At 39.9% G+C, this 19616-nt stretch overlaps 1 protein-coding gene across 1 annotated transcript in view; it reads left to right on the top strand.

Moving 5' to 3' along the window:
- Window positions 1-18829, top strand: part of SCP2 (sterol carrier protein 2) — a 110528-nt gene extending 91699 nt beyond the window's left edge. Inside the window, exons 14-16 of the mRNA XM_046007295.1 lie at window positions 7994-8123; window positions 14596-14675; window positions 17837-18829. Of these exons, the coding sequence (XP_045863251.1) occupies window positions 7994-8123; window positions 14596-14675; window positions 17837-17932 (306 nt within the window). The 3' untranslated portion in view covers window positions 17933-18829. The remainder of the gene's footprint in view (window positions 1-7993; window positions 8124-14595; window positions 14676-17836) is intronic.
- Window positions 18830-19616: the final 787 nt, after the last annotated feature.

Here is a 19616-nt window from a genome sequence, read left to right as displayed (position 1 = left end):
TGAATTTATGTGTCATCTATTTAACTAGCCTCCTATAATAAACATTGCTTGTATTTAAGTTTTGCAAGTAAAATAGTGGTATAGTAAATGTTCTTTTTTACTCATCTTTAAGTACTTAATGCCATGATCATCATAGCATAAATAAAGGGAAGTTATTGAGTTGTTGGATATGTGTTTTTTGTATTTTGGTATGTATTGCCAAGTTTCCACCAAAAGAGGGTACTAGTTTACAAACTTCATAACAATTCATAGGAGTGATTGTTTTTTCCTTATACCTTCTCTGGTGCTGTGTGTTGGCTGGTCTTTTAAAAATCTTTGCCATTGTCTGGGGCGCCAGGGTGGCTCAGTTGGTTAAGCATCTGTGTTCGACTCTGGTCGTGATCCCAGGGTCCTGAGATAGAGCCCTGCTTCGGGCTCCCTGCTCAGCAGAGAGCCTGCTTCTCCCTCTGCCGCTCCCCCTGCTGTGCTCTCTCTCCATCAAATAAATAAAAATCTATTTAAAAAAATTTAAAAAGTAAAAACCTTTGCCAATCTAATAGGAGAAAAAACTCTCATTATTGGGTTTTTGTTTGTTTTTTAAATACTTTCTACCCCCAGCATGGGGCTTAAACACTTGACCCTGAGATCAAGAGTCACATGGTCTCTTGATTGAGCCAGTCAGGTGCTGCTCTTGTTATTGTTTAATTACTTATGTTATATGTGTCCACTGAACTGAAGTTGGACTCTATCAGGGCTCAGCTTGATTTTTTTTTTCTTGCCACCAATATTTGCCTGCAGAGCAACCCATAGGATAATTGCTTCTGCCAAGTTATCCTGTTTTTTTTTTTTCCTAACTTTATTCTGTCCAAAACAATCAAATAAAAAAAAATTAGAAAAATTAGAGTGTCTGGTAAGCTATATGTCAATCATTGGATACTTCATGATTCAGATTAACAAAGCAGTGCTGTTTTTATTTCACAGTCTTCTTTTAGCTTTGCAGTTCATTTCTCTGGCTCCCGTTTTAATTCTTTTCTCCTCCCTCTGTAACCTCACTTGTGGGGACCTTGTCTGCTTGTTTCCTTCCCACGACTGTAAGGTTCCTAAATGTTTGTGAGGACTAGAAAGTGAAAGTCTTGGAATCTTTTGTCAATTCATGCATTTTCTGCATTAGCAAAGGAAATCTGGCCAGAGATTTTATTTCCACTTTTGTCTGTTAGCAATACCCATTGCCCTTCTTTGAATTCTGTCTTAACTTTTTGTTCCACTTAAGTTTGAGACAGAACCTACTCCTTGACCTTTTGCCTACTCAGAAAGAAATACCTTTTTTTTTCACTGAAGGAGGCACTTAGAACTTTCTTAGTATTAATGATCTTTAGTTTCGTAACAAATGTGTATTTTCTTTCCTCTTTTAACTCTCTCCCTGTCCATTTCCTTACCATGTCTCACTTCTTCGATGAAAAATATTATAAGAGGATCAGATCTTCAAAAGTAACAGCAAGTGTAAAATTAATCTACATCGGTTTTAAGGAGGTGGGAATAATTTCTCTCCAAGTATGCCAAGTAGAATTTCTAAATGTTTGCTGGAGTTTTCCTGCTCTGACTTGTTGGTGTCTGTTTCTGAGGCATTATGCATGCAGATGGCATGGATACACCTAGAAATAGTCATTCACGAGCTGCTGGCCTCAAAGGAACCTGGCTTTTGAATGGCCCACCACACCAGGATTATTAACCCACTCTTCTAGATTATCTTCAAAGAAACTTGAGGGATAAAAGATCTCAAGGAATGTGGAGAACACTTGAATTTAAAATTCATTTATGAAAATACACTGTTTTCTTGGGCTTAAGTTGGAAGTATTGGTGTAATCTACGTTGCAGTGTGGTATGGTCAGACAACATGAGCGCTGAATTTGAAGTTAAACCAAACTGGGACTGAGTTCTGGTTGTACTATGTACGAACTGTATGTCCCTGCCCTTCAGGGAACAGAGTTCAGTGGGAAGGTAGACAGGGAGAGATATTCCCAGGCAATAAAAATATTGCTTTAATAAGAAACATGGATGCATGTGCAAAGGGCTATCAAATTGTCCAGTACAGGTAGAAAAGCCTTCCCAGGAGAATTAGCAAGTGAGTGAGGACTTGATGCAGTTGGGGTGGGAATGTGAATAGGAGGAGGTGAGTGAGCGGGGACGGGGCATAAGCGAGGGCATGGAGACTCATATGTTTATGGAATTCAGGATGACCGGTATTGTTGGAACATAAAGCCTGAGGAGGATGAAAAAAGTAGGAGGATAGGAACAGATGCATATCCCTCAGATTATGAAGACTCCTGAATGATATGTAAAGTCCTCCCTCCTGTAGGCTCTTGGGAACCACATTTAAGAAATTCACTCCAGGAAGTGTTAGATGGCTTATGTTAGTGTTAGATGGGTTATATTAGATGGGTTCCTTGGAAACAAGATAAAGAATAGCCCAAAGGACTGGAAGAGATTATGCTAAGCGAAGTAAGTCAAGCAGAGAGAGTCAAGTATCATAATGGTTTCACTTATTTGTGGAGCATAACAAAGAACATGGAGGACATGGGGAGATGGAGAGGAGAAGGGAGTTGAGGGAAATTGGAAGGGGAGATGAACCATGAGAGACTATGGACTCTGAAAAACAACCTGAAGGTTTTGAAGGGGCGGGGGGTGGGAGGTTGGGGAACCAGGTGGTGGATAATGGGGAGGGCATGTATTGCATGGAGCACTGGGTGTGGTGCAAAAACAATGAATACTGTCACGCTGAAAATGAAAAAATAAATAAATAAATAAATAGAATAGCCCAAAGGGTTCTTAACCTTTATGAGCCTCAGTTGTTTTTTCTGCTCAGTGAGCTAATATTAGTACCTGTCCAACTATTTACAAGGTTTTATGGAGATTAAAGAAATAATGTACATAAAAGGATTTGAAATTTTTATGGCCCTAAAAAGATTATTATTGTCATTAATAATTTTTCCTAAAGCTAACTTAGAATAATTTGAGTGAGATATTTTAAGGGAAGCCAAAATGAGAGAATTTCTCTTTAAAAATCTGACAAGAGGGGCACCTGGGTAGCTCAGTCCTTAAGTGTCTGACTTCAGCTCAGGTTATGATCCCAGGGTCCTGGGATTGAGTCCCACATCAGGCTCCTTGCTCAGCGGGGAGCCTGCTTTCCCTCTGCCTGCCTCTCCCCCATTTTGTGCATTCTCTCTCTCTCTGAGAAATGAATAAATAAAATCTTAAAAAAATAATAAAAGTCTCACAAGAAGTTTCGCTTTCTAGGTTTAACTGGAAAATATTGGTAGTTAATTCCAGGACACCCACATGTAAGAAATGCCCCCGTGATTGTTGAGATAAGTGGGCCTAGAGTAAATATTTTTAGAATAGCTTTAGAATAGCTTCTTGTTTCTGAATAAGTTCAGGTGTGTTATCTAGTATATGAAAAAGATTGACACATCCGTTAGGGTGACTAACATTAAAAAGACAAAAGCCTGGGTGCCTGGCTGATTCAGTCAGAAGAGCATGTGACTGTTGATCTCAGGGTCATTAGTTTGAGCCCCATACTGGGTGTAGAAGTTACTAAAAAAGAATTAAATAAACCTAAAAATATTAAATAGAAAAATTAAATAAAAAGATAAAAGTCTGTGGGGTGTAGAAAAATTGGAACCTTCATTCATTGCTGGTGTAGGACTGTAACATGGTACGGCTACTTTAGAAAATAGTTTGGTAGTTTCTCATGAAGTTAAACATTACTTTATGACCCAGAAAATTTCACTTCTAAATATATACCTAAGAAAAATTAGAGCCTGTGTTCATGTAAAAAACTTGTATACAAATGTCCATAGAGTATTATTCATAATAGCTAAAAAGGGAAGCAACCAGCAACTGATGAATGACTAAATGAAATATGCCACATCCATAGAATGGAGTGTTATTTGGTCATAAAAAAGGAAGGAATTACTGATACATATTTCAGCGTGGATTGGGTGAACCTTAAAAACATTTGGTTAATTGAAAGATGCAAGTAGGGGCGCCTGGGTGGCTCAGTGGATTAAGCCGCTGCCTTCGGCTCAGGTCATGATCTCGGAGTCCTGGGATCGAGCCCTGCATCGGGCTCTCTGCTCTGCAGGGAGCCTGCTTCCTCCTCTCTCTCTGCCTGCCTCTCTGTCTACTTGTGATCTCTCTCTCTGTCAAATAAATAAATAAAATCTTTAAAAAAAAAAAAAAAAAGAAAGATGCAAGTAAAATCACAAAAGACCTTGTATTGTGTGATTCCACTTACATGATTATGTCCAGAATAAGCAGATCCACAGATATAGAAAGTAGATTGGTGGTTGCCAGAGGCTAGCAGGAGAGGAGAAGGGGGGCAACTACCAGTGACTGAATTTCTTTTAGAGGTGATAAGAACATTCTAAAATTAGATAATGGTGGTCGTTGCACAACTTTGAATATACTAAAATACAAAACACAACAAAAAGAAAGAACAAACTTAGGCCAGGCTCTGTGCTCACATAGAAACAGAGGTTGGGGGCGCCTGGGTGGCTCAGTGGATTAAGCTGCTGCCTTCGGCTCAGGTCATGATTTCAGGGTCCTGGGATCGAGCCCCACATCGGGCTCTCTGCTCCGCAGGGAGCCTGCTTCCTCCTCTCTCTCTGCCTGCCTTTCTGCCTACTTGTGATCTCTCTCTCTGTCAAATAAATAAAATAAAATCTTAAAAAAAAAAAAAAAGAAAGAAACAGAGGTTGGTATCTGATAATCAGTCTATGCAAGTTTCTCAAGGATAATAATTATTTGAGTATTTCAGGTACTTATACCACAGTGCCTAAACATATCAAACACTTAAATCTTTTTTTTAAAAGAATGAATATTAGACAAACCATAGGAAATGCTTAACTCTTGGAAACAAACTGAGGGGAGGTGGGTGGAGGGATGGCGTGACTGGGTGATGGGCATTTAGGAGGGCATGTGATGTAATGAGCACTGGGTATTATATCTAATGGACGAATAACTGAACTCTGCATCTGAAATTGATATGTGAACTAATTGTTAACTAATGATATGCTAAGTAATTGAATTTAAATAAAATAAGTTAAAAAAATAAATGGATATTATACTAAAAGGAAAAATCTTGTGTCTAATTGCAGGAATGTAAGGCTGAAATAAAGAAGGTGGGAATAAAAACCATTAGAAATTATAAAAGGTAGTCAGTTCTAAAATAAACATTCTAAGATTAATATGTTTTTTATATATTTGCAATAATCCACTCATGAAATGGAATAAAAATATTAAGAGCCATATAAAATATAAACACCTAATAATAAACTTGGTAAGAAATGTATAAAAGCCTGAATGGAAAAAAATTGACAAAATATTGCCAACAGACATCAAAAAAAACTTGAAGATATACCATATTCATCGATGGGAGGACTTAATATTGTAAAGACGTTCTCCCCAAACTGAGCTAACAGATTTTATGTAACCCCATGTAAATCCAACAGCATTTTGGTGGGGAGAAGAACTAACTGAATTATTGTAATGTACATGTATGACAAAATGTCCAAAACAAGTCTAAGAATATTTGGAAGAAAGGAATTATAATGGGGATTTATTTTACCAAGGTATAAAGTACATTATAAAGCTATAACATTGGCATAGGAATAGCACACAGATCATACAGTAAAATAAAAACAGCAACAACAACAAAATGCTAACATTGAGAACTTAGGCTGTGCTTTGTGGGTCTTTAAATATCATACAATTCTATGACAGTAGCTCTTGTCTTCTCAGTTTCACTGATAAGAAGAAAACTGAGGTTCAGGGAGGGTTAGTAACTTGCTCTGGGTTATGAAGGACATGGCAGAGCAGGAATTCAAACCAATGATGATTTCAGATGCAGTGTTATTAATTAGCAGTGTTTAATTCTAGGAATTTAAGTTTCAATTAATGAGGCTATGTAAAAATATTTAGATGTAAGAATATTATTCTTAGCATTGTTACAAGTCCCAGAAGTAAGAATCTAAATATCAAGCAAGAGTATTGGTTAGATGAAGTATAATTCATTTACACAAATGAAGACTGTATATTGTCATTTAAAATTATGTAGAAGAATATTTAATGACACAGACATGAGGATAGTGATATGAAACATAAAAGTAGATTATAAAACATGTATGTAATAAATATCCCATTTATGAAAACATGCAGAGAAAAAAGATGGAGGGGATTTATATCAATATATTATTTTCTCTGAGTAGTAAAATCATGAATGATTTGTATTTTTTTTTTTGTTGTTTATCAACATATCCTATTTTTTCCACAGAAAATGTATGTGTTTTTTTAAGATTTATTTATTTATTTTAGAGAGGACAAGGGGAGGAGCAGAGGGAGAGGGAGGGAGAATCTTAAGCAGGCTCCATGCCCACCCAGCACGGAGCCCAACATGGGTCTCCATCTCACAGCCCTGAGATCATGACCTGAGCTGAAATCAAGAATTGGATGTTTAACTGATTGAGCCACCCAGGCACCCCAAAAATGTGTTTCTTTAAAGAAAAGTAATTGCTCAGTGGGTTAAAACCTCTGCCTTCGGCTCAGGTCATGATCCCAGAGTCCTGGGATTGAGCCCCACATTGGGCTCTCTGCTCAGCAGGGATCCTGCTTCCCCCTCCCCCTCTGCCTGCCTCTCTGCCTACTTGCAATCTCTGTCTATCAAATAAATAAATAAAATCTTTAAAAAAAAAAAGAAAGTAATTGCAGTAGAATTACCATTTTTAATTATTTTTTTTTAAAGATTTTATTTATTTCTTTGATAGAGAGGAAGGGAAGCAGGCTCTCTGCTGAGCAGAGAGCCCGATGCGGGACTCGATCCCAGGACCCTGAGATCATGACCTGAGCCGAAGGCAGCGGCTTAACCCACTGAGCCACCCAGGCGCCCTTTTAATTTATTTTTTAAGAAACATATGTGAGGGGTGCCTGGGTGGCTCAGTGGTTGTGCTGCTGCCTTCCGCTGGGGTTGTTATCTCAGGGTCCAGGGCGAAATCTCTGCTCAGCAGGGAGTCTGCTTCTCTCTTTCTCTCTCTCTCTGCCTGCCTCTCTGCCTACTTGTGATTTCTCTCAAAAAATAAATAAAATCTTAAAAAAAAAAAAAAAAAGGAAACATATGTGAGCTTGTTGTCATCTTTTCATTTTTCACCTTGCCAGCTGCCTTAGCTTAGTTAGTCCCCTGTGCTTCCGGTTATTCCAGTGTTGTCGTAATGATTGTAGTGATCATATTGATTATTTACCCTTCTGATTCCTACTTCTGTATTCTCAGTACCTAGAACAGTGTCTGGTGCCAATCATTGTTGTGATCAATAAGTATTTCTGTAAGGAGTGATGAAAGAAAAAGCAGGAATGAAGGGAAGAGGGAGGGAGAAAGGAAACCAGCCTACAGAGATATGGATCTGAGGTTATCTTTTCAGTTTCATTCCCTTAAGATTCAAAAGCAATTGGTGGTTGGTGTATTACTTGTATAATTCTTTATACTAATCCAGAAAAAACGTTGTCAGCTCCCTCACCCCCCTCAGAATAAAAGACTGCTCTCAGAACTCCTTATCTTTGTTTTGATTGTGGGAAACCGGAAACATGTAAAAGAATTTACCTGCAAAAAAAGAGAGAATGGGGGGGTTCCCGCATTCAGACAGGCCAGAGTGAATCTTTAAAAAATTACTGAGGTAAGGGAAAACTACTTACAGAACCTACTGCTGTGCAACCTGCATTCTCCTTTTTCTTCCACCGGTTGTATCCAGAAAGCTGAATTTAACAAAAGATTTGGCAGATAAGGGAGTTGTCGCCTGCTATAGTTCAGATTTTTCTGGGTAAAGATCCTGAGAGAGCTTAGGGACTGCTGCTGGCCCCGCTGCCCACGTCATGTGTCTGTTTAAACATTCAATTTAGAGAAAAAGCCAGAGAAACAAACATAATATAATTCCAATGTTTTTTGTTTTGTTTTGTTTTTCCTTTCCAGGCAGGGGAAGAGTTTGTGAAGAAAATCGGTGGTATTTTTGCCTTCAAGGTGAAGGATGGCCCTGAGGGTAAAGAAGCCACTTGGGTGGTGGATGTGAAGAATGGCAAAGGGTCAGTGCTTCCTAACTCAGGTCAGTGCAGTGACGCCTTCATTTATAGAAGCCCTGACGTACGCCAGGGGAAATGGGGGTCTGTTTTGGTGTTTCCCGAAAGGGCTGGCTTCAGAGGTGTAGGACCTTGTTAAAGGAACTTGTGTCACAGCTCTCTCCTCCCAAAGATTGGGAAGCTCCATCACAGAGTTGCCAGTTTTAGTCTTTAGAATTAGACAAACTTGGGTTGGGGTCCTGGCCTTGCCATTCACCAATTCTGGCTTTGAACAAATTATTTAACTTCTCTGAGCCTCACTTTTCTGAACTGTAGATGGGAATAATAAGTGGTATCTATTTCATAGGGTTGATGCCAAGATTAAGAGAATTCTCTCTGAAGTATCCTGTAAAGCGCATGCTTCCAGCACACGGTTACAGGGCCTCAGACGTTCTGTCTGTACTCACTGTTTCCACTTCCTCTCACCCCAGCCTTTCTTGAACTCACTCCAGGCAGCTTTGATCTGCATCCCTGTTCTAAAACTGTTCTTGTCAACATCACCAGTGACCACCATGGTGCTAAATTCAGTGGTTCATTCTCAGCCTTCATATTGTGTTTCTACTCTTTCCTCTTACCCACTGGATGTCCCTTCCTGGCCTCTCTCCCTATTTTCTCCTCATCTCCAAATTTCTTAATGTTGGCATGCTCCAAGGCTCAGTTCTTTCTCCATTCACTCCCTAGGAATCCCCTCTAGTGTTGTGCTTTTAAAGCCCTCCCTACACTACTGACTCCCAGGTATTTTCAGCATGGACTCAGCCACTGAACTCCAGGTATATAACCAAGTGCTTAATTGACAAGTTTACTTGGATACTTGATAGGTATCCTGAAGCTAACATGTATAAAACTGAATTCCTGATTTGCTCCTGCTCCCCTTTAATTATGTATTCCTCCCATCATCTTCCCCATCCCCATAAATTGGTTCTGCGTCCTACTAGTTCCTTGGTACAAAAACCTTGAAGTCCTCATCAACTCTTCTTTTCACAGTCTAATCCATCAACAAATTCTGTTTTCCTCTACTACTGCCACCTTGGTCTAAGCCTCCATCATTTTTTTTGCCTGGTCTCTCTGTTTCTAACCTTGCCCCCTATAGTTCTTCTCCATGCACCAGCTGGAGTTACTGTCTATCTATCTAGAAACTTAAGTCAGACTGTGACTCTCCTCTGCTCAAAGCCATCCAAAAGCTTTTAGCTCACTCAGTAAAAGCCAGAGTTCTTATATTGACATTATGTGATCTGGCCCCACTTTTCTCTGTTTTACTACTCTCCCTTACTTTGTTCCAGTCACCCTGGCCTCTTTGCCATAGCTGAAACATGGGGTGTTCCCAGTTTAGGGGCTTTTCTACTATATTTCCTCTGCCTGGAATTGTCTTCCCTTAATATTCTCATGACTTGTTCCCTCATTTCCTTTGGATCTTTGCCCAGATGTCACCGTCTCAGTGAGCCCTTCCTTAACCTTAATGCTTTTATTTTATCTGTTTATTTAAAAATTATTTTACTTAATTATTTGATAGATAGAGCACAGGCGGAGGGGCAGCAGGCAGAGGGATAGGGAGAAGCAGGCTCTTTGCTAAGCAAGGAGCCCAGTGTGGGGCTTGATCCCAGGATGCTGGGATCATGGCCTGAGCCAAAGGCGAGATGCTTAACTGACTGAGCCACCCACGTGCCCCAGCCTTAATGCTTTTAAATCACAGCCCTGTTAACTATTTCCTATTATCCCTTGCTGCCTTATTTTTCTTTATAGCACTTAACTGCCATCTGATATACTCTATAATATTTTACTTGTTTCCTTTTTGTCATTCTCCTCCACTTGAATTGTAAACTGCATGAAGACAGAGCTTTTTGCCTGTTAGGTTCACTGCTGCATTCCCCTTGCCCACAGTAATACTTGATACATGGTAGGCCTTCAGTGAAATAAATAATTAAAAAATGAACAGCAAAATGAATGAATGATGCTTAGTAAGTATTCAGCAGGTTACATTTTATGTTCATTTCTTTTGTTGGATTGCGTGCCTGGTGCAGTTAAAAAATAGGATGGGGGGCACCTGGGTGGCTCAGTGGGTTAAGCCGCTGCCTTCGGCTCAGGTCATGATCTCAGGGTCCTGGGATCGAGTCCCGCATCGGGCTCTCTGCTCAGCAGGGAGCCTGCTTCCCTCTCTCTCTCTCTCTGCCTGCCTCTCTGCCTACTTGTGATCTCTCTCTGTCAAATAAATAAATAAAATCTTTAAAAAATGTATTGGGACCACCTTTTTGGAAAGCTTAAAATACCATGCTATGAACTTTGAAAGTGATTTGATATACAGTCAATCCAATTAAAGCTTTGTAAGTAGCAAAGTGAAAGTCAGGACTGTGTTTTAGAGGATGAAGCTGGTACATTAGATCTGATGCATTGGAAAGGGATAAATTAGATGCAGAGGGAGTAGTTGGGAGGATGGATGTTGCCACCATCTGAGTGAGCAAAAAGGATTACCTGAATGTTGGCAGTAGTAAAAGAAGATGCTGTTACATTGTAGTTGCCGGGATATTCGGGGTGAAGTTGATGGGACCTGGTAGCTATGTCGGAGAAGGAAGTCTCTTAAAGATGAGAGAGTTTCTCTCTCTCTCTGCCTGCTTCTCTGTCTACTTGTGGTCTCTCTCTGTCAAATAAATTAAAAAAAAAAAAAATCTTAAAAAAAAAAAAAAAAAGATGAGAGAGTTTTGTTACTGATACATTATTGAGGGAGGCCCTGGAGGAGTGGATGGTGTCAGGAGCACAGGAGGAAGGAGGATTTAGCTTTAGCAAGTAGCAAGGAGGGATGATACTTCTTTCTCTGAGAGGGTAGATAAATATTCAGGGCATTTTGAGGTAGAAGGGAGGTTGGCAGAGCTCTTGGAATAGAGTTTAGAGCTTGGGGACACGAGAAAATGTTGAATGGCACTGTTGAATAAGGAATCAACTAGAGATTCAGGAACGAAGAGGCAGTAGTAAGGGCATCTTGTGTGGGCAGCATGGTAATGTGGTGGAAAGTTCCCGAAGTACATATAGTTGCTTTCTTCCCCCGTCAAAATGAGTAGGCAGAACAATAACTATAAATTTGCATTTTATGAGTTGCCACTCTCATGTGATGTAGGAAGAAAAACTGAAGCTTCATCTAGATTTAAGCTTTTAAAAATAAAAAGAACTTTTAGAAAATAGTTATTTTCGGATTATATTCTGATACTCCCAGGCAGATGATAAGGTGATATTAAAAAATTTTTTTCTCCTATTTTTTATTACTGTTTGTCATGAAAGATAATAAGCGTATGGAAAGCTATTAAATAATTTTAAAAAACCTTACTCCCTGTATATGTATTCTGGCCGTGAGCTCTTCCCATAGTAGGTGCCCCATCCCAGACCTGAAGGGATTTTACCCTGGAGCAAGGTAATTTCTGCTGAAACTGACACTTGTTGGCAGCTAGGAGTGGTGTTAAAATATGGACTTACCCAGTAAAAGCCACCTCTGGAAATAGCCAGCTCCGTTTACATCAGCCAACAAATGCCCATTTGTTAGAGATCAGCTATGTTAAAGCATTAATAACCTGTCCTAGTTTGAACTAGCGTCTTAAAGAGAATTGCTAGTTCTTTTGGCAAGTGCACAGTGTTGAGAGGTTTACTTACTGCTGACGAAGTAAGATTTCCTTAAAAGTATTTCATTTGCTTATAGTCTAAGAGTTTGGTAATGATGATTATATTAAAAATTTTAGATTTAATATGCATTTTTCATACTCTTTTCCTCCTGCCTAGGTGTCTGTGTCTATGAATTCTGCCCCTCCCTCCTCTCCTTTAAAACAACTCATACAGCATATCTCTAGGAAGCCAACTTTGATTAATCTTAACATGACACATTAGCTTTCATTCATTTATTCTGCCCTGTCAGCATTGACTTGAGTTCTCAACCCTGCCCCTTTACGGGCAACATGATATAGAAGGCCTGAGCATCTTGTATCCCCAAGGTACAGTAGAAAGAGCATAGCCTTTGGAGACACCCAAACTGGGCTCAGACCACAGCCCTGCCACTTAGTAGGTATATACCTTCTCTGAGTCCACTTGTCTCATCTAGAAAATGGTGAGAATAATTTCTACCCATGGAGCTGTCGTGGGCATTAAATTAGATATGTAAAGCACCTTAGCGTTGTAAGTGCTTAGTAAATCATTGGTTCCTCCCGAATACATATATTAAACATTAATTTTGCTTGAACACGTGAGACTTCTCTTGAAACTCTGCAGAAGGGCTTGGGGGAACAGAGAAAGCATCTAGATTCATCAAATACTATTGAACTAGTGAAGGCCCAGTTAAAACTGAGCTGTTGGGGCACCTGGTGGCTCATTTGTTTAAACATCCCCCTCTTGATTTTAGCTCACGTCTTGATCTCAAGGCTGTGAGTTCAGGCCCCACTTGGGGCTTGGAACCTACTTAACAACAACAAACTGAGCTGTGCAATGTTTGTATCCTTCCTGTAACAAATCAGAAACCATAGCGCTTGGGAGTTATGGGCTTTAGCAGCAAGAATCTGCTTTCAGATCTAGCTCGACCTCTTCTTTAGCTGTGTGATTGTGAGCAAGTTCTTTGAGCTCTCCAATCCTCATAAGTTCTTATAAAGATCAAATGAGTCCATGGACAACAAGTGAGCAATAAGTGCTGATAATTACAGAAATAGACTTTCCTAAACACACCTTTTTTTTTTTTTTTTTTTTTAAAGAGAGGGGGAATGAGGGGAAGGCAGAGGGAGAAGGAGAGAGAGACAATCCTAAGCAGGCTCCATGCCCAGGACGGAGCTCTACATGAGGCTCAATTTCCCAATCCTGAGATCATGACCTGAGTCGAAGTGGAGAATCAGACGCTGACTGAGCCACCCAGGTGCCGCTAAACTCACTTTTCAATGACTGAGAGTCCTTTCTTGAAATATTACAATCAAGTCCAACTATAAATCAAGCCCAGCACTCTCAGTTTGCTAGCTTTTTTTTTCTACCCTGCTCTTTAGTGATATAAATCTACATGGGAACTGAATTTTTTGGACTTTAAATCCCTTCATTTTCAAAGCTTCACACATTTTTTTTCCTTCACACATTTTTAATAAGAAAATTTTGTTAGAAGCAAAGATGGAATAGCCATTGAATCTCAGTCTTTTTAGGGTCTATCCTTAAGTTCAAAGACATATAATAAAAACTTTTACCTTTTGCGGTGCCTGGGTGGCTCAGTGGGTTGGGCCTCTGCATTCAGCTCAGATCATGATCTCGGAGTCCTGGGCTTGAGCCCTGCATCCGGCTCTCTCCTCAGCAGGGAGCCTGCTTCCCGTTCTCTCTGCTTGCCTCTCTGCCTACTTGTGATCTCTGTCAAATAAATAAATAAAATCTTTAAAAAAAAAACAAAAAAACTTTTACCTTTCGGTCTTGTTTTAACTATTTAATAATATGGGCATGCTGTGCTTTAATAACTTACTACTATCTTAGTCTGTTTGGTCTGCTGTAACAAAATACCACAGACTGAATAGCTTAAAAACAACAGAAAGTTATTTCTCACGGTTCTGGAACCCAAGTCCAAGATTAGGGTGCCAGCTGGGTCACTTTTGGTGAGGCTTATTCAAGGCCAGCAGGAGAGAGAATGAGTCTGCCAGCAAGACAGAGTCTTCTTACATAGCATAACAGAACCACAAGCATGACATCTCATCTCCTTTGCCAGATTCTCTTGGCTAGATGCAAGTCACAGGTCCTTCCCATACTCAAGGGCACATCCAAAGGCATGAACACAAGAGGCAGGCATCACAGGGGTCACGAGTCTGGGCGCCACCGTAACTACTATTAATACAGTGGTGTCTATGTTTATAGATGTTTTTTCCTATATATATATAATTGAATATCTGTTTTTAAGCAAAAGTGGGACCATGCTCACGGTTTGTTTTGTAACTGGCTTGTATAACAGTATCATGCATGGACTTAGAGTATAACGTGACCCTCTTTTCAGGTCAGTAAATGTAGCTCCACATCATCTAATGATTTCATTGTATCCCATTATGTGAATATGATGACTGATTTCTTTCAAAGATTGATTTGTTTATTTTAGAGACAGAGCACAAGCGGGAGGGGCAGAGGGAGAGAGAATCTCGAGCAGACTCCACGCTGAGTAGGGAGCCCAACACAGGTCTTAATCTCATGACGCTGAGATCACAACCTGAGCCGAAACCAAGAGTCGGACACTTAACCGACTGCCACCCAGGTGCCCCAGTGATTAACTTAATCAATTCCCTCTTGTTAACTATTGAGGATGCTTGTAATTTATGTCACATTTTACCAGTGTGCCATTGAAGAGTACATGAGTACCCTCTTCCCCACACTGCTCCGGTGCTGGAGGCGAGCTGTTGCAGTCGGTGGCTTTTGACTGAAGTGTGTACGTGAAACTGAATACTCCCCTTTTCTCCTTTCTTGTCCTACATATCTCTGTTTTAGATAAGAAGGCTGACTGCACAATCACAATGGCTGACTCCGACTTACTGGCTTTGATGACTGGTAAAATGAATCCTCAGTCGGTAAGTATGATGGAGCTTCTTTCCTAGTCGGTGGGTCTTTTAGTCCACTGTTTCATGTCTTGCCTCAGCCTCATACCATAAAGTGGAAAGTGGTCAAACCCACAAAACTCAGTGTTCCCTAAAACATTCGCTTAACAAATGACAAACATTTGTGTCACAGGCTGTGTGCCAGGCACTGTCTTTGTGTGCCGGAAGTACCCAATGAATAGGAAAGAGTTCTCCTGTACAGGGCATTCACGATGTGGTATGAAGCAATTCTGTAAAAGAGTGAGTGTATCTGAATATCCACCCAGGGTGCCGTGCCTAGCTTGTGGACGGCGGTGGAGGGGCACCATGTCTCCCTGGACCATCGAAGAAAGTCCCACAGAGGAAGTGACACTTAAACACTGAGTCGTAAGAATGACCAGAAGTTAGCAGTGCACAGGTGGAGAGCAGGAGCTGTCCAGGGGGAGTGCGATGCGAACAAACGCATGACCTTTTACATTTCCTGTCTTTGCTCATGCTCTTTTTGTCTGAACTGCCTTCCCTGACAAACTCCTTTTCTTTCAAAATTAGCTCAGATGTTATCCCCAAAGACCACCTTACAAGTTGAGAAGAACTGTGGCCAGTCCCTCTTCTGGACCATCTACTGGAAGCAAGCTTAGCACTTGTCACATTAGATTAGTCACGATGCGCCTATTTCCTTAACATTAGATCACGAGTGTCTCAAGGGAACAAACCACATCTTTTTTTGTCCTCATGTCTCCAGAACTTAGCACAGTGCCTGACATTTTTAGATTTTCACTAACCAGTTGCTGGATTAAGTTGTATTGAAGTGTATTGATGTATGGGTTTTCCTGGTCCCCAGTCATCGAGGGTCTTCTACTTGTTAGTCACCCAGTGTTGAACAGACTTGATACATTGAGCTTTCTTTAGCCAGAGGAAAAAAAAAACAAAAACAGAAAGAAACTGAGATGCTACTTTGCATTGTGAACGGACTTTTCTGTTGCCTCAGCCTGATCTGTTTTAGGTCTCATTCCTACAGCCGCCTGGTAATCCAAAAGACTGGATAAAATAACTAAATCTGACGCACACTAGTATTCCTTTTTAAAATATTTTCTCTAAGCAACTGAACCTGTTTCAGTTGATGCTTTGACAAGTGAGAGACTTGCATCTGTGATGTTTCAACTTCCTTGACACCACTGGCATGGACACCTCCACTCACGGAGCCTGCTCCAAAATTCTGGACAAGACAGAGGCCACCAGTATAGGAGCTGGCTGTCTTCCTCCTTCCCAGCCACTGCTCCTCGTTCCGCTGTGCACTCCATGCACTTCTTGGCAGGGTGATCAGACTTCACACATCAGCTACCTGCGTTCTCAGTTTATCTGTTTACCACCCATTTAGGGGAGCAAAGAATCAGCTTATTTTTCTTGAACACCTGTTAGCACCCGAAGGAATTAAAGATAAAAATCGCAGATACTTCTGTTACTATGCTAATGGTCTTCCCTTATGCTTAGAGGATTTGACTGGAAACCATTAAATGCATTGGAAATTATATTTTCAGTGTTTGGCTACAGTTGAAACACAGCAGTGTCTCTCAGAAACACAGCAGTGTCTCTCCAGTGTAAAGCACACACGAAGAACACCTAGGAGCCAGATTAAAATGATCCTTATGTTTGCATGCCCTAAAGGGTGAAGACTCGTGTTTTCTCTATAATAATTAGCAAATAAAAAGTCATTTTCTCTTTTAATTAAAAAAAAAGGAAAGGTGGTGAGTTTCTCTTTTAGGTACTTGCTGGTCCATATTTTTTTAAGAACATATGTTAAATATATTGTGTTCTGAGACACCTGACCTTTAAGTCATCAGACAGAAGGCTGTGTGCCATATAGAAAGGAAATATTTAGTTTGTCCAGACAGAGGAGGGGAAAAAAAGAAAGGAATTAGTCACCCTTACCAGAAGGTGTAGAAAAAGCAGCGTTCTGTGCATTCGCGTGTATAAGGCAGAAGAGCTCCTAACTTCTTAATATATGTGCTTAAAAAGCCGAGACTACTAGAAACTTTTTTCATCTGGCTTTTCCTTATTTTAACAGTTGAGTTAAAAGACTGAGATCATAGCAGGGAAATCATCCTCTGTTCCCAAATTTGCTATTATTTCTCTAAAGTTTTCCCAGGATTTTGTTACATGATAAATTTAGCAAGCATCAAGTGATCTAATCCTAGGCATTTGTTACATGGAACAAATTGTGGCTCTGCACTTCGGATTGGTTTGATTCTTCTTCTTGAGCCAAAGATTGACACCAGCCCCTCAGTCTCAGCAGGCTGCCTGTCCTCCCTCTGTAGGGATCAGTCCTTTATCATGTAGACCAAAAAAGGAAACAAAATTGCTGACATTTCATCCACATTGTGCTGAATCCCAAGAGTATCTAAGTGTGTTATGCCTGTGCTTTTTTTTCCTAGCAGACTACTGAAAATTTTACTTCATATTTTTGTTGTTGTTAAAATTATATTTTTAAGTAATCTCTACATCCACTGTGGGGCTCGAGTTCACAACCCAGAGATCGAGAGTCACATGCTCCACTGACTGAGCTAGCCAGGCACCCCTTAGTTCATATTCTTGATCCACATGTAGTATTTTTATTTTTATTTTTTTAAAGATTTTATTTATTTATTTGACACAGAGAGATCACAAGTAGGCAGAGAGATGGGCAGAGAGAGGAGGGGAAACAGGCTCCCTGCCTAGCAGAGAGCCCAATGCGGGGCTCGATCCCGGGACCCTGAGATCATGACCCGAGCCAAAGGCAGAGGCTTTAACCACTGAGCCGCCCAGGTGCCCCACACATGTAGTATTTTTAAACAAACCATCTAGTATGAACCCACTTCACTTCCTATTTGGAGAATGTACCATCGGTGACAAAGGCAGATAAAGGTAGCCTCAATTTCTAAGAGAAGACATCTTGGAAAGATGTGGTTTTTGACTGCTCTTTGTAAAGCATGCTTTTTACAAAGCTTTCCTTTTGAGGAATCTAGTTTTAAATCTGTCCCAGAAAGCCAAGTTTCATATTTTGAAGAAAGTTTAAAAAACCTGGATAAGTCAAATGATCTCAGGGCTGGATCGTCGAGAAATATCAGCAATCACAAAACAAAAAAACACCAAGTAATAAATTTTCTTTCTTCTTACAGGCCTTCTTTCAAGGCAAATTGAAAATCACTGGCAACATGGGTCTGGCTATGAAGTTACAAAATCTTCAGCTTCAGCCGGGCAAAGCTAAGCTGTGAAGAACTTTTGCAAATTAAGATGAGATATATAGATATCTGCCCATATACTTCATTGTCAGAACTTAGATGGAAACTACACATTGGCAAATAGCGTGAGATTTGTTTTTAAATGGGTGTGACCAGTCCTATTTTCTGAAGCTCTGGGTGGATAGAGCCTGATGATGTACTACTGCTAGCTGAATTGCATACAACTGTGCATTACAAAGTTAATACGGTAATTATGGTTTGGGGTAACAGTGAGTTTCAGAATAAAATTAGGAACAGCAAAATCTAAAAACTATGTAAACAAAAGCTCTCATTTTGCTTATAAAGTATATTTAAAGATCATTCTGCTGAAGATTCAACTTAAGTTTTCCTCTGGAGAACTAGGGGAGAAACCGAATGCCAGGAGCTAGCCAGTAATTAGTGTTGTGCACTTAATCTATTTTCCATTGATAGTTTTTAAAACTCTGTACTGAGATATTTTAAAAAAGACTGAAATTTTGCATTTCATGCCACTGTATGGTATTTTTTCCCAAATCAAAATAAATCTGGTCAGAGTTTGGGGGGAAAAAAATCTACAACTGAATGCAGGCCTATTTTTAAAATAAAAACATTTTTAAAATGACTTTCCTTCTTGAAAAAAAAATTAGTGTATTGGTCATAAAACGCTGTTGTTAAAAATAATTGAACAAATAAAGCTTGCTTTGAGATGCACAGCTTTTAAACTATCTGCAAAGTGCTCAGTCCTTTGTTCTCATTTTCCTATTTCATATAAATTTAGTTTAATTATCCACATATAATTTATCTTCCTGCTTTTTCTAATGCTAATGTTATTTCTTATAACTTAGTAAGATACGGGGTAAAATAATGCTTTTGGAAGAATGTTTAATAGAAAATTAAAATAGCTCTTCCTGATCTCCTTTGTGTTTATTGTGTATGTCCTTTTTGTTTAGGGTCTTCGCACTGATAGAGAGTAATAGAAACATGGGGGATTTACAGTCCGTGTTATCTAGGTGTTATGTACTGGTTACTCTGATAGAATCACTAAGTTGTTTTGTTTTGTTTTGATAGAGAGACAGCAAGAAAGGGAACATAAGCAGGGGGAGTAGGAGAGGGAGAAGCAAGCTTCCTGCTGAGCAGGGAGCCCAATTCAGGGCTCAATCCCAGGACCCTGGGATCATGACCTGAGCTGAAGGCAGATGCTTAACGACTGAGCCACCCAGGTGTCCCAGTCTCAAATTCTGTAAAATGAACTCAGAATAGAATTCAGACCTCCTTCTCAACTGTAGTTGTTTCTTTACTCTGAGAAGAAAAAGATTGGAGAAAAAAGTTCCCAAAGAATATCTGATTTATCTTTAGTTTGGTTTTATTTTATCATCCTGTTACACTTGTCCCAGATAACAAGAGACATGTGAAATAGGGGACAAACCTAAAAAAAAAAAAAAGATAAACAGGGGAGCCTGGGTGGCTCAGTGGGTTAAAGCCTCTGCCTTTGCTCAGGTTGTGATCCTAGGGTCCTGGGATTGAGCCCGAGTCAGACTTTCTGCTCACCAGGGAGCCTGCTTCCTCCTCTTTTCTCTCTCTCTGCCTGCCTCTCTGCCTACTTGTGATCTCTGTCTGTCAAATAAATAAATAAAATCCTTAAAAAAAAAAAAAGGTAAACAAAAAAACTGGTTCTTGGAGTAGAAATGTATTTGTGTAT

This window comes from Meles meles, chromosome 1 (genome assembly GCF_922984935.1).
Source record: "Meles meles chromosome 1, mMelMel3.1 paternal haplotype, whole genome shotgun sequence".
Classification (NCBI taxonomy): Eukaryota; Metazoa; Chordata; class Mammalia; order Carnivora; family Mustelidae; genus Meles; species Meles meles.
The sequence above is the reverse complement of the archived record's forward strand: the minus strand, read 5'-3'. Positions and strand labels throughout refer to the sequence as shown.